The sequence below is a fragment of the Aspergillus undulatus genome (genome assembly GCF_047715775.1).
Source record: "Aspergillus undulatus strain CBS 261.88 unplaced genomic scaffold BDV17scaffold_42, whole genome shotgun sequence".
Classification (NCBI taxonomy): domain Eukaryota; kingdom Fungi; phylum Ascomycota; class Eurotiomycetes; order Eurotiales; family Aspergillaceae; genus Aspergillus; species Aspergillus undulatus.
In genome coordinates this window covers 73,665-86,025 of record NW_027396646.1, presented here as the reverse complement: position 1 = coordinate 86,025, position 12,361 = coordinate 73,665, and the positions used below count along the sequence as shown (strand labels likewise).

The 12,361-nt window shown below is 50.8% G+C and overlaps 5 protein-coding genes across 5 annotated transcripts; 2 read left to right on the top strand and 3 right to left on the bottom strand.

The window, feature by feature from the left end:
- Positions 1-569: 569 nt before the first annotated feature.
- Positions 570-1,837, bottom strand: derA (putative ER-associated proteolytic system protein Der1). The gene is made up of 2 exons (XM_073754515.1): positions 1,516-1,837; positions 570-1,456 (listed from the first exon to the last, which is right to left on the bottom strand). Exons 1-2 carry the CDS (start codon positions 1,702-1,704, stop codon positions 896-898), a joined length of 750 nt encoding a protein of 249 aa, XP_073613309.1. The 5' UTR covers positions 1,705-1,837; the 3' UTR covers positions 570-895.
- Positions 1,838-2,065: 228 nt separating this feature from the next.
- Positions 2,066-3,433, top strand: BDV17DRAFT_269318 (histone H3 family protein). Its single transcript, XM_073758565.1, has 2 exons — positions 2,066-2,567; positions 2,632-3,433. Exons 1-2 carry the CDS (start codon positions 2,384-2,386, stop codon positions 2,976-2,978), a joined length of 531 nt encoding a protein of 176 aa, XP_073613308.1. The 5' UTR covers positions 2,066-2,383; the 3' UTR covers positions 2,979-3,433.
- Positions 3,434-3,844: 411 nt separating this feature from the next.
- Positions 3,845-8,293, bottom strand: BDV17DRAFT_283237 (uncharacterized protein; the record flags this gene model as incomplete). The annotated part of the gene is made up of 7 exons (XM_073760324.1): positions 3,845-4,683; positions 4,732-5,384; positions 5,432-5,547; positions 5,610-5,627; positions 5,686-5,796; positions 5,848-6,806; positions 7,294-8,293. The coding sequence occupies 7 exons, from the start codon at positions 8,291-8,293 to the stop codon at positions 3,845-3,847; spliced, it is 3,696 nt and encodes a 1,231-aa protein (XP_073613307.1).
- Positions 8,294-9,643: 1,350 nt separating this feature from the next.
- On the top strand, positions 9,644-11,275 carry BDV17DRAFT_283236 (putative hydrolase, alpha/beta fold family; the record flags this gene model as incomplete). The annotated part of the gene is made up of 6 exons (XM_073760323.1): positions 9,644-10,351; positions 10,399-10,559; positions 10,610-10,690; positions 10,742-10,865; positions 10,913-11,041; positions 11,096-11,275. 6 exons carry the CDS (start codon positions 9,644-9,646, stop codon positions 11,273-11,275), a joined length of 1,383 nt encoding a protein of 460 aa, XP_073613306.1.
- Positions 11,276-11,342: 67 nt separating this feature from the next.
- On the bottom strand, positions 11,343-12,237 carry loc1. The gene is made up of 3 exons (XM_073754514.1): positions 11,852-12,237; positions 11,639-11,788; positions 11,343-11,581 (listed from the first exon to the last, which is right to left on the bottom strand). The coding sequence occupies exons 1-3, from the start codon at positions 12,128-12,130 to the stop codon at positions 11,444-11,446; spliced, it is 567 nt and encodes a 188-aa protein (XP_073613305.1). The 5' UTR covers positions 12,131-12,237; the 3' UTR covers positions 11,343-11,443.
- Between the last annotated feature and the right edge of the window lie 124 nt (positions 12,238-12,361).

The window sequence follows — 12,361 nt, the reverse complement described above, 5'->3', positions numbered from 1 at the left end:
GGCTTGGGTCGCGCTGGCGGCTGGTTCCTGTCGTCACTGCGGTGGCCACTGGGCACTGGGCAACTACCCCACACACCTATCCAGAGTTCAGGACGCGATGGTTTCTCTCCACACTTTCTGTGGCGTTTCTCCTCGGGCGGTCATCTGGGCGGCACTCTGTACTCTGTTTTGCGGAGAATCGTTCCGCAGTTTAACTGGCGATGGCGATGCGGAGAGATTCTGGGTGCTGGTGGCGGGGTATAGAATACTATGGAGAGGTAGGGGTAAGTACAGTATATTAAGTCAGTGGCTGGTTGAGCAGTGTAACTGACAACAGCCGCGCAAGCATATCGAATACTCGGATCGGCTGGTATAGATATTTTGTCAAGTTGTACAGAGTAAACTTATTCTCCAAGGGACTATTTCATATCGCAAAGAACTTCATTGCCCATCCTCATTCTCGTTACTATGACCTGAAAGCCAGTACATGCTAACTAGTATAGCAAGAGATCACACTTGCACCACCTCATCTAGGCATAGGTTACAGTTTGATAACGCTCCCCAGAGTCTCTCCACACATCCCCACAAGTGATCTGCCGGCTCTTGAGCAAGATAGGAAACTTTACGAGAGTACTGGTAGCATACAACATTTGAACCAACCGACTTCACCCAGACAGACGAAGGTCATTAGTACCTTGTAGCTTGTGGATATCGCTCTAGGCTTAGTCTAGGCAAGACGAAGTGCACCCGCGACAAAATCTCCCTTCATCGCGATGCAAAACGTTGATCTCTCGTAGCTATGCATTGAAATGAGTATTCTGATATGAGAAGATGCAAATACAGAGATGTCCTTTGAGAACTCTGCCCTAACTGACATATGAGGCTCCAATTCATTTCATAGCGAGTTTTCCCAGACTCATCGAACCTCTGGCGCCGCAGCCGCAGCAAATTCTTGATTAACATTAGTAGCACCTGTCCCTTGATCCTGCTCAGCTCTCGCCCGCGGATCAAACAATCGCATCCACCACGCCGGGGGGTCAAACGGGCGATGCCCACCATGAAGAGACGGATAAACATCGTTGAAGAAGTACCAGACGTGGCCAACGACAACACCACAGATCTCATCCTTCGGAATGACCCCGTGCACAACTAGGCTGAATGCCATCAGCACCCAGGGCAGATACGGCGCCGTGAAGACCAAAACGCCGAGGAAGCTGAGCCTCGTTTCCGGGTTGCGCCGGCTCCAGATGTATACGAGACTCGAGGACAACGCGGTGCCCAGGAACGGGAGCGACAGGAACGGAGATATGATCAGGAGCGACACCATTGCGTAGAGGAGCAGCCAGGCGAAGTGGGCGGGGGATCGACCGGATGATTCCTCGAGAAGCCTCGAGTATCGCTGAAGGAAGAAGACATGGAATAGGAGGTCTAGATTGAGGGGTCCGAAGTAGAGGAACGTTGTGACTAGACGCCAGTACTGCTGTGACTTAGTATGCTGTCCACTACCCAGGTGTAGTATATCCGCGGGTGACGTACCTGCGACTTGACATAGACCGCGCGGAAGCTATAGAACAGCTGCAGCGGGGTCAGGATATGGCAGTGGATCAGAACTGATGTCGCGACGGTAGTTGCAGTCCACCACCGAGTCACTGGGGGCATTTCATAGAACCACTGCTCGAGAGGGAACTGCCCGCCCTGCCCTCCATTGCCCCAGATGGCGGCCATTGTCGGAGATAACCCGCAGGCTTCTGCAGCTCAACGACAAGCGATAAGGTGTAGGTTGGGATCGACTTAGTATGGGCAGACAATATGTAAATGGCTATTTGCCGCGACTTGGACGGAAGATAGAAAAGAACACCTGGAAGAGCGAAGACGCCGACTAAAGTGTTACCCCAGGCCGGAACAAGCACTGGAGATTGAACCAGAGAGCACCAAGTGGCCTCTTCGCCTCGGCTCAGGCAGCGAAATGGAGAACGGAGATCTGCCGCGCGCTAACTCAATGACGCGCTGAGACGCGTCAAACTTAAATGGGAACTCGACCTGGAACTCGGAGGCACGCTGAAGCTTAAGTTATCCAGAGAGCTCTGCCCAGCCCCCTCAATTCCCCGGGTGGTGCGTGCCTTTATACTCGATTTCATCGACAAGGCTGGAGTATTCAATGAGGGATTCATCTGCAAGTTGTGAAAGTGAAGGATACCTTACACCTGCGTCGCGATTCACACCATATCCACAACCTTCTACGCAGACCGGGCAGCCAACACCAAACTCAATTGGCTAGGCTCCACTCGTGAAAATTATCCCCAGCGCTGAAACATCGCCAAACCACCTTGGAACGAAGCTCAATTCACTGCGTCCTTGACGACCCTCTTCACCTCGCTGCCCTCACACTCGAGCCTTCACCACCATGCCTCCCAAAGGACGAAAGCCCGCGTCGGCCGCTGCCGGCTCTTCAAAGACCACCTCAACAGCAACCACATCAACCTCAGGCCCCTCCAAATCGCCCAAATCCGCCGGTGTACAGAAAACAAAGCCAGCGAAGGGAGGCAAGCGCCCACCCCGAACCTCAGATGCTCATTCAGACGTCCAACGTAAGCACCTACTCAATTGACCGTCCCAATGAACCGGCATCCAGTCTCACATAACTCTTCACAGCCGGCGACCCAACCCCAACAGGCCGTCCGCGCCGCTACAAATCCGGCACCGTGGCCCTGAAAGAAATCCGCCGGTACCAAAAGTCCTACGACCTCCTCCTTCGCAAGCTCCCCTTCGCCCGTCTAGTCCGCGAGGTCGCGCTCGATCTCCTCCCCGCAGAAGTCGGCGCGGAGTTGCGGTGGCAGTCGCATGCTATTCTGGCGCTGCAGGAAGCTGCCGAGGCGTTCTTGGTGCATTTGTTTGAGGACACAAATCTTTGCGCCATCCATGCAAAGCGCGTTACCATCATGCAAAAGGATATTCAGCTTGCGAGGAGGATTAGGGGGGCTTGGGGGGGTCTTGGTTAATTGCTTGACGCTCTTTCCTTCCCCCTGGATTTGATCTTGTTGTTTCTCTTACCCTTATAATTCGGCTTTGCTCATACTATTGAGCCGAAAAGCGCATCAACGGCTGCCGAGACTCGTGTTAAATGTCGAGGACGTCTTCATACGGATTCGCTGCGAAGCAGTCCGTTTGTCTGATCTGCCTCATCTTCATGGTTTCTCGCTGAAATTTCGAGACCGAGGCAAGTCTCGCCGTTTGGTTTCATTCTAGTCCAAAGTTGGAGCATGGGTTTGCTGGCGGTGTTGAAGGAGTCATTTCGTGCTTGCTCTTACAGGGGTTGGGTTTCTGTTTCCAAGTTTTCCGAGTACTTGTGTATCAAAGTGCGCCGGACACCACATCGTGTTTCGAGTGCCAGTACAAACAGTTCTGGTTTAATCATTACGGGAGTAATCAAAATGTAAGATATTTCTACCGCTGCTCTTTATCCCCTTGCTGTAATCAGGTCTCGTAACAATCGATAAGTGGTATTCTGTATCGACGCCATTCTATAACTGCTTGAGGACATTTGGAGTACTAAATAGTAAATGCAAGCAGAATGCAGAAAATAATTTGAAAGCACCCATTCATCCATGCCCAGATAGCGAACCCCAGCCTGTACGTATGAATGCAAAGATTGAACAAATTGAAATGCACCAGATACCCCGTAATCTGATCAGAGAAATAGTATCACGTCATTAAATTGCACCGATGCCGACAGACGAAACAAATTGAAACAAAATGTGCATAGCTACATCGTATTCCGCACAAGATAAGCGTAAAAGAGAAGAGACATGGGTGTTGACGTGGAATAGGCAGGGAAGATTGGACGAATGCCGGTAAGCAGTCCAATCTAAGCAGGCCGTCTCAAAGCCGCCGGGAGTCCCATCATCACCCTGTTCCCTTCATCGCGAACACTATCCGCCTCGTCGCCCTTCCCCTGTCTTTCGAGGGTGTCCGCGAGCATCTCATCCGTGACGCTGCCCCAAAGACGGTCACTGGCCTTTCTCGCCATGACGTGGCTCGCACGAGCGCTCTTCTCCGCCTGAGCACCCACTACCCCGCGGAAGTACTTCCAGCTCATGACGGTCAAGGTTATGCAGATGATTTGACTGTTTCCGATGGCCGTGGCGGCTTGGAGGGCTTGTTGGAGGTTTTGCTTTGTTTGGATGGTCGATTCTGTGTGGACAGTTGCGCAGAGGAGGAAGTATGCTGCCTGGATGTATTTATTTGGGCTGACGCGGCAGAAGGAGTCGAGAGTAGATAGGAGGTTTGGAAGGTGAGGGTGAGATAGGTGGGACGGGTTGGCGATGATGAGAACGACGTTGATGGCGGCTAAAATGGCAATGTCGCGATGGACGTCATTGCGGGCTGTTTTGTTAAAACCGGAGAGTGAGAGTAAGGGGGATTGAAAGGCGGTTAGGGCTCTCTCTAAATCGCCCGTTGCCTGAAAGATAGTACCCGCTGCATATTGCATCAGGCACTGGATCTCACCGGGGAGATCGTCACCCATCGCTTGTGTCTCCTGCTGTAGCTCGTTCAGGGATTTACTTGCGAGGTCCCAATCTGTGCGGCCACAGGCCAGGAATACTTGCTGAACGAGAAGATTGCAGAATAGCGTCCTGCGCCATTCCACACGTCTGTTTGCATTCACCAAAGACTCCGTAATTTCTTGCGGCTTTTGGAAGTTACCTGGGCAGAGTCAGTACGTAGAACCAAAGTGCAGACAGAGTAACGAACCCTTGAGCATGCGTATTCCTTCCTGGAGAAATTTTTCGGCCTTGCGTCCATCATGAGAGTTCTTGCAACTAAGCGTTATTGAGCTGAGAAAGTAGCACAGCGCATAAAGATCGTGCTGAGGTAGCCAGCTGAAGCTGAGTAACAACGTCCCGTTCTGGACCTGAAGGATATCTCCTGTGTCAATGGAAGAAGGGCCGGCCGACTTGCCACTCAGTGGTATGGAAAATGATCCGTTTGCGCGCCAGTTCGGGTCATTCAGTCGCTCATCCATCAGGTCTTGCAAAACTTTGAGTTTCTGTGAAGATTGGTTGACATCATACTCAAGCAAGCTGCAGCAGATATCAACAATCTGGACTAGATTAGTAAGTTGGGGGATGTGGCGTAGTTCGTCGTTTAGTTGGTGGCTTCGGGAAGCAGCTATTGCACGTTGGGCTTGTTCGATAGAGTCAGAGTTAGATCCTTGTTGAAGATGCGCCAGGGCTTCGACGATGGCAGACATAGCAGCAACAGCTCTGTCCCCATTGCGGTTTGCCATGTTAGAAACTTTATGAAGGTTTTGTAAAGCCGCTGAAGATTCCTGGTGGGCAAGTGATGAAAGTGAAAGGGACACTCGAAGGAATCGAAAGGCGTATTCCCAGGCGCAATGACGATATCTGCGATAATCAGACACTGGAACCAGCGATAGGATTGACTAACTTACGCCTCTACATCCTGAATCATCCCATCCACCGCCTTTAAGGAGGCCTTCGGATTTGTTTTGTACAGCATTCGTGCCAGCAGATGTTGCATGCTGTATTTCAGGTCAAGCATGCGATTCTAATCATGATGAGTACTTGAGTCGGCAATGATAGAAATGGTATTCCAATTAAACCACTCACCCGCTCACATAGGTCAATCTAACCAAACTATGTCAGCAAATGAAGCCTCACATCGTCGAAGAAATTGAGTACATACGCCTTTACTCAAAGCCGTCTCAGCTTCCAGATCGTTGTCCGTTTCCTCAAAGAGAATGCGTGCATATCTCAGACGCACCAAAGCTTCCACGCGCGGCTGTAGCCGCCAATTCTGTGTCAAAATGTTAGAAGGGTCTGGGTTCATAACTAAGTGTGAACATACCTTCAGAACCGCTTCTAGACAACCAAGGCCAGTCGCGACCAACCTGTAATATTCCTCCAATTCCATTTCCCTCCTCAGCAGTGCCACGGTAGTCCCATGACTATGTGCAGCATCAAGATATTCGTCCGCCATTGCCAACAGAAGCACCTGATAGTCTATACCTGGGTTTGCGGGTCTTTGAGCGGGCTGCTGGGCGGGTTTTTGCGTCTGCTTCTTGGGAGCCGGACGTTGGACCTTCTGCTGCTCATCTGGCAATGGGGCGGGAATCAAGACCTGGACTGGTTTAGGCGTCGGTGCTGGGGGAATGGCAGCTACCGGTGGTGGCTTTACTGTAACAGGTTTTGGCTTCGCCGAAGGTTGTGGGGTAGCGGCAGATTGAGAATTGTTGGAATATTGTTTATTCGAATTATTAGAGCTAGGTACTGAGTTTCTTATGGGGGTCGGTGTAGGCGCAGGTCCTGGTGTGGGTGCCGTCACCGACGGAGCAGGAGTAGAGGTTTTGAGGGCCGGAGAGCGGTTGTTGCCAGCAACTGGGACCGCGGGCTGCGCGCCATACTGAGGTTGATGGTGACTGACGTAGGAAGAAGGCGACGGAGCAGGAAAAATGGGCTGCTGAAAAATATCCGAAGGGTTCACGAATTGCGGTTGTTGCTGTTGCGTCGGCGGAAGTGGAGGGGGCTGCGGCTGTTGCTGCAGCTGCGGTTGATGCACCTGGGGGTTGTATACCTGACCATAAGGCTGGTAATTGGGTAACATAACCTGCGGGTAAGCAGCGGGTTTGCCATATTGGTATGCGGAGGCGTTGGCGTTGGTGTTGACAGCGTTCACATTGTTATACAGGAGCTGGGACTGGATGGTCTGCTGGGGCGGGTGGAGGTTGTGGTGCTGCTGGAGGTACTGCTGAGAATATTGGCCGTTATGGGATGGTGGGTAGCTCATCGCCCCGGGCACGGATGGCACTCATCCAAACCAGTGAAACTTGCTGTATGCCCGTGAAATCTCGAGTAGATGCGGTGGTCTTGACGGGTTTCTCGTCCATGAGATCGCGAGTCTTCTTCCTTTTTGGGTCCGGATCGGAGAAATCATACCGGCGCGATCGACGAAAGCGGATTAGCGCACGTCAAGAAGTATACAAGCACGTGAATGGTATACGGAACACTGGTGAATATCGTGAATGAAATTCTGCAGTTCGTAATAAATTCTACAGAGTATGAAAGTGAATATCTCAGACAACCCAGACCGGAAATGGGTAGCCCCTGCACTCAACAACGCCACAGAGATTATAAACTCATCACTTGTGCCCCTAAGCTGTATGGTCTGTGTCAATGGAGCTGTATAGTTGGAGGAGTGACTGATCCTGGAAAACAGGGTCCAGTATGTTCATGTCCAAGGACGGCGCATTGCGTAGAGGAGGGTGTTCGCGAATGGTCCACGGGCAGAGCTCACTGCAATTGTCCACATCGACCAAAGGTTCTGCTGGATGGATCCTCTGTGCGGCCCATGTTCCATCTGGAACAGGTGAGGCGCTCCCAAGGCACCTTTCGGTCCAGAACGAATAAGTAACTCTGCCCGATTTCTCGTCTATCAGATAAGGTTGCTGTCGTGGACACCTTAGCACGGTGTTACAGGAGTTACAGACCACTATTCGTCGGCAAGAAGCGCAGTGGTTCTCGTACAGCTGGCATAAAGTGGTCTGACAGACACCAGAGAGCCACAAGTCGACAGACCGATGCGCACAGCCAAATCGAGCGGTCATATACTCCTCCTTTCCAAGTCGTCCCGGGGCCGTTGTCATGCGGTATTCTGTTCTGATTCTTAACCGGTCTTCATCGTCTAGCTCGGGGTATATGTCAACCTGCAGCTCCGTGGACCCGTAGTTCTCAACGCATGAATGCCAGCAAAAGCGTTCTTCGGCGCCACTATATTGATATGTCAGGAGGGATACTGTCTTTTGTCGTATTTTCAGAGTCTCGACAAGCTCGACCTTGTCACGAAAGGTCAGCTTTTTGCATGGACATAAATCCACAACACCGGCCAAGTTTCCCAGAATGCAGGTTCGATCTTCAGGCTTGTGCCTAAGCTCCCGCGGAGGGAAAGCGTTCCGTGGATGAAGTTTCAGGCACCTTGAACAGAGTCGCCATCTGCCATCTTCAAGTGTGCTCAGCAGCTGCCAACGGGTTGTGGCAAAGCTGTGTCCATTGCGATAATGATGAAAGAGCGGCGCGAAGTCTCGACTGAATTGAAGCGAATTGGAGTCGAAAATAGAGCCGAATATTGCGAACAATCTCTTGCACGTTAACGCAAGACAAGCCTCCGGCAGTACTGCCAAGTGTGAGGTGATTTCGAGTAGCAACTCCGTGGGGAGTTCAAGTAGGTAGCATCGCTGCGAAGAGCCCTGCGCCCCGGACTGTGCTTCTGATCCGTGAGATCGACGGTTCATGCTCATAATGGCCTTCAATTTGATCCAAGACGACGTAGGCTATCTGCCATGATTGTCTGGAAGGCTCGAATCTCAGCATGAGCCGTAGCAGGCGCTGTAAGGTGTCGGAAGTGAGCTCGACGGCTTGCAATGTGTTGTAAATCGGTCTGTTGTGGGTTCTGGCAGAGGTTCATGAGGAGCCTTTGAGAGCAATAACTGTGCGCGTGTTCCAGGGTAGCATAATGCATATAGATGTGTTATGTCGCATCGCGTGACGAACATCCAACTCCAGGAAGAGGGAGAAAGAGAGCCTTTTGACCTCCAAATAGGCTGCGCATCTGCCTGTTAAGTAGCACGCAAACGGAGCACGCGCAAGTATCACGGTTTCAAAAGTCAAGATGTCATAGACTCATCCGCACAGTACCTAAGAGAATCGCCTTCTTTGTTAGGTATTTCGCCCCGCGCCCACCGCTAGCGGTTTGTCAATAATACATGCAATCTGAGAAGATCTGCCTTGGTTAAGCAGGCTGCGTCCAAAATTAGCATGATTTAGAATACTTCTGATTGCGAGACGGGAGTTTTGGCTGCTTGGTATGTTGTCCGTCCTTGCCGCCCGTTGACAGCCGCATGCGGCAAGTCCCACTCCAGCTGAAGCACTGAACAACTGGCAGTTGCAATTAACGGCCTTTGAGATCTGCCAGATTGTGGCACAGTCGACACTGAAAGCATTGTCCTTACGAGAGCCCTGGAGAGCACAAAGCATCGAGGAGGATCAAGTGACAACTATGGTCATCCATCAAGTGACAGTTGGAGTCAACCGATCGGCATCCTTCGCTGGAGATAAGATCAGATCTGCTTACCCATCACGTCGGACATCTGTTGATGCCTGAGGCAATACAAAGTCGCAGGCCATGAATGTCTACACCAGCATGTCATGTGTATGGTTCTGAACTTTGAGTAAAGAAGAGAAGTTTGCCCATCGGGACTCTTTGAAGACGCTCACCGCATCTTCCTCATGTCTCGCATTGGTATCCCACTGGGTTTGGTTGATTGAGTGGCTCATAGTCTGGTCTTGGCGTCAGTGAGCCGAGGCATCTCCCATTCCTTCTGTGGCGCCAGCCATGGGACTGCATCCCGGGTGCACAAACCTTCTCCATTATTGATCTATAATTTTTATAACCACTTTCAGGTACAATTACTTCCTTCGCAGCTTCAATTCTCTAATATAGCTAATCTCAGAATTGTCAGTCATATTGTTGATCCCATCTTCCATGATACGCAGGTGAAGCTTGCCTTATGGCTTCCTTCGCTAACTTTCTTTCTTTCACGCTTTCCAGCACATTCTTTATATCGGTCCTCGTTGGCCTGGTGGTTGCAATGGGAATCTTTTCTTGGGCCCGCCCTGGTGGGCGAATTTCGTTTTACGGCACCAAAGAGAACAATCTCCTTCTTACCAAGAAAGCCAGCAAATCTGACGCCAAAGAGCAAACTACACTGGCAGAGCTCTGCCGCATCGCCACGCCTGAAAGATGCGATCTCAATCCATTGCTGTTCAACGGCCATTTACAGACCTGCTGGACTGCAGTGAAATTTGATACGGTTCCTGTGTACTACAAGCGCCGGGTCTTCGAGTCTGACAGCGTCAGATACAAGGGACACTTTGCAATTGACTTTGTGGTTGAACCATACGAACCACCCACAGACCCCGAAGCAACCGACGCAGAGAGAAAGTACACCCTACCCTCAGGTCTCCCTGAGCGGACGGCGATGCTATCCGAAGATGAATTCGCTGCTCTGCCATCAGACGACAATAAGCCGATGCTCGTTGTCCTGCATGGTCTAAGCGGCGGTTCTCACGAACTTTACCTGCGCCATGTAATCCATCCATTGATTGCAGACCGGAACTGGAAAGCTTGTGTTGTCAACTCAAGAGGCTGTGCCCAGATGAAGATATCTACTGGTGTGCTATATAATGCTCGTGCTACGTGGGATGTTCGTCAAGCTGTGAAGTGGCTGCGAAAGGCCTTCCCTAACCGACCTCTTTTTGGTATTGGGTTCTCTCTCGGCGCAAGCATTCTTGCCAACGTACGTCTTCTACTTTTGTGTAGTGTTCAACTAACTAACTTTGCTAGTATTTGGGCGAGGAAGGCGACGCCTGCCAGCTGAAAGCAGCAATCCTCTGTGCAAGCCCTTGGAACCTGGAGCTGAGCAATGTGGCCCTGCAAAGTAGCTTTATGGGTCTCCAGGTGTATAGCAAAGTGATGGGTACCAGCATGAAACAACTTTTCGAACAGTATGCAAAGCTCTGTCCATGAGTTTTCCAATGTGCTAATTATCTCTTAGTCATGCCGAAGAGATTGTAAAGAATCCAAGGATTGATGGGGATGCAGTCAGGAAAATCAAATATCTGCACGAATTCGACAGGTGTGCATCATGTTCTTGAATTGTATCCCCTTTCATTCTAACTTTCTTTAGGGCTTTGGTATGCCGCTTGTGGGGTTACCCTACAGAAGGCGCTTACTACCGTGATGCATCTTCCATTGACGGGTTACTCTCAATCCGAATCCCTTTCTTTGTGATACAAGCCGAGGACGATCCAGTAAGATTTCAAGAACTCTGGTAGTTTCATTATCTGACACAAAACAGATCGCAAGTATTACAGCGCTTCCTTTCCAGGAAATCGCTCAGACACCTTACGGAGTCATGATGACCACGTCTTGGGGTGGTCACCTTGGCTGGTTCGAGCTCGGGGGTGATAGATGGTTTGTAAAGCCGGTGAGTCACTACCCCTGATGCCCTGCATTAGGCATTCACTCTAATCCCTGGCAGGTGAACAACTTCCTGAACTTGATGGCGAACGAGATCGATCTTGATACGCCTCCCGTGGCTGAGAAACCGGATAAGGTACCCGGGCGCTCATACGATCCCCACATAGACATCTCTTTCGAAGAGAAGGAGGGCGACTTTGACCCCATGCGGCGTAAAATGAACCTCCCGATTATTGATTAGCGCTGCGCTCTGATAAACTTGTGCAATGGTGATGACGGTGATGTTCGTCACGAGTGTCATTCATGTCATGCTTCGAAAGATATAGATAGACCCATAGAAACGCCGAAGACCCCTCTAGATACAGAATAGAACATGCTATACACAGAATTACTTTTTGTACGAAACCACTCAAGCAAACGCAACACTCTTCTTGCCGCTTGACTTCGGCTTCGGACTGTCGGCCTCGGCGGTCTTATTTGACTTGGAGTCTTTGGAGGCGCCTCCCTTGCTCTTGCGGTTCTGGCGAATTGATTCTTTGGCATTTTCCTACAAAACAGCATGTCAGCAAAATCAACTTCACTCAATCTCAGCTTCGTTCCATACCAGTTTAGACTTCTTCTCAGACTGCCTCGCCTCCGCTTCTTTCCTCTTCGCCTCACGAATCTCTTCCAATTGCCGGGCCTTCATAATCTTAGACTCAATCTGACCCTCCTTCTCGGCATTAACCATAGCGAAAATCGTCATCATCGCCTCCTAAGACAAGAACACAATTAGCATGTCTTTTGGCGTCCAGCCCTCAAGCAGAAGACAACATACCGGGTCATCACAGAACGTCTTCCCCTTCTTCTTCCCCTTCGGATTTACAACACCAACGGGCGTGATCATGTTCAGCTTGGGAAGGTCCAGCTCGGCCTCTGTGTATTCTCTCTTCTTCGTCTTCTTCAGTTGACTCTGCTCGGTACGGGCCTTCGATTTCACCTCCTTTGGCGGCGGTCGCTTGACATTCTTCTTGCTGACTTTTGCGCCGAGGACTTTGTTGTTCTTCGAGTCGCCTTTGGTCGACTTGGGCTTTCCTGCGCCTGCCTTTGGCGCCATCGTGAGGGGAGGTGGTGGGGATCGAGTGGCCGTGCAAAACAAGTCGGATACAAGATATTCCTTGAGTCCCAAGCTATCGAAAACACCGGAAAACCAGCAGAACGAGAAACAACAATTATGGAGATAAAATCAAGTGTCAACGAGAAAGAGAAGGACCATCGCAATCTCAAACCCGCAAAAGAAATTTTTCAAAACGGTAGGCGGTGAATCCAATTTTAGCACCCCGTCTCT

Excerpts from the sequence above, each read along its gene's own strand:
- derA (XM_073754515.1), bottom strand. The coding sequence starts at position 1,704 with ATGGCCGCCATCTGGGGCAATGGAGGGCAGGGCGGGCAGTTCCCTCTC. Across the intron at positions 1,457-1,515 it reads CGGTCTATGTCAAGTCGCAG|TACTGGCGTCTAGTCACAAC; the intron begins GTACGTCACCCG and ends AAGTCACAGCAG.
- BDV17DRAFT_269318 (XM_073758565.1), top strand. The coding sequence starts at position 2,384 with ATGCCTCCCAAAGGACGAAAGCCCGCGTCGGCCGCTGCCGGCTCTTCA. Across the intron at positions 2,568-2,631 it reads TGCTCATTCAGACGTCCAAC|CCGGCGACCCAACCCCAACA; the intron begins GTAAGCACCTAC and ends AACTCTTCACAG.
- loc1 (XM_073754514.1), bottom strand. The coding sequence starts at position 12,130 with ATGGCGCCAAAGGCAGGCGCAGGAAAGCCCAAGTCGACCAAAGGCGAC. Across the intron at positions 11,789-11,851 it reads AGACGTTCTGTGATGACCCG|GAGGCGATGATGACGATTTT; the intron begins GTATGTTGTCTT and ends TTCTTGTCTTAG. Across the intron at positions 11,582-11,638 it reads CTGAGAAGAAGTCTAAACTG|GAAAATGCCAAAGAATCAAT; the intron begins GTATGGAACGAA and ends GCTGTTTTGTAG.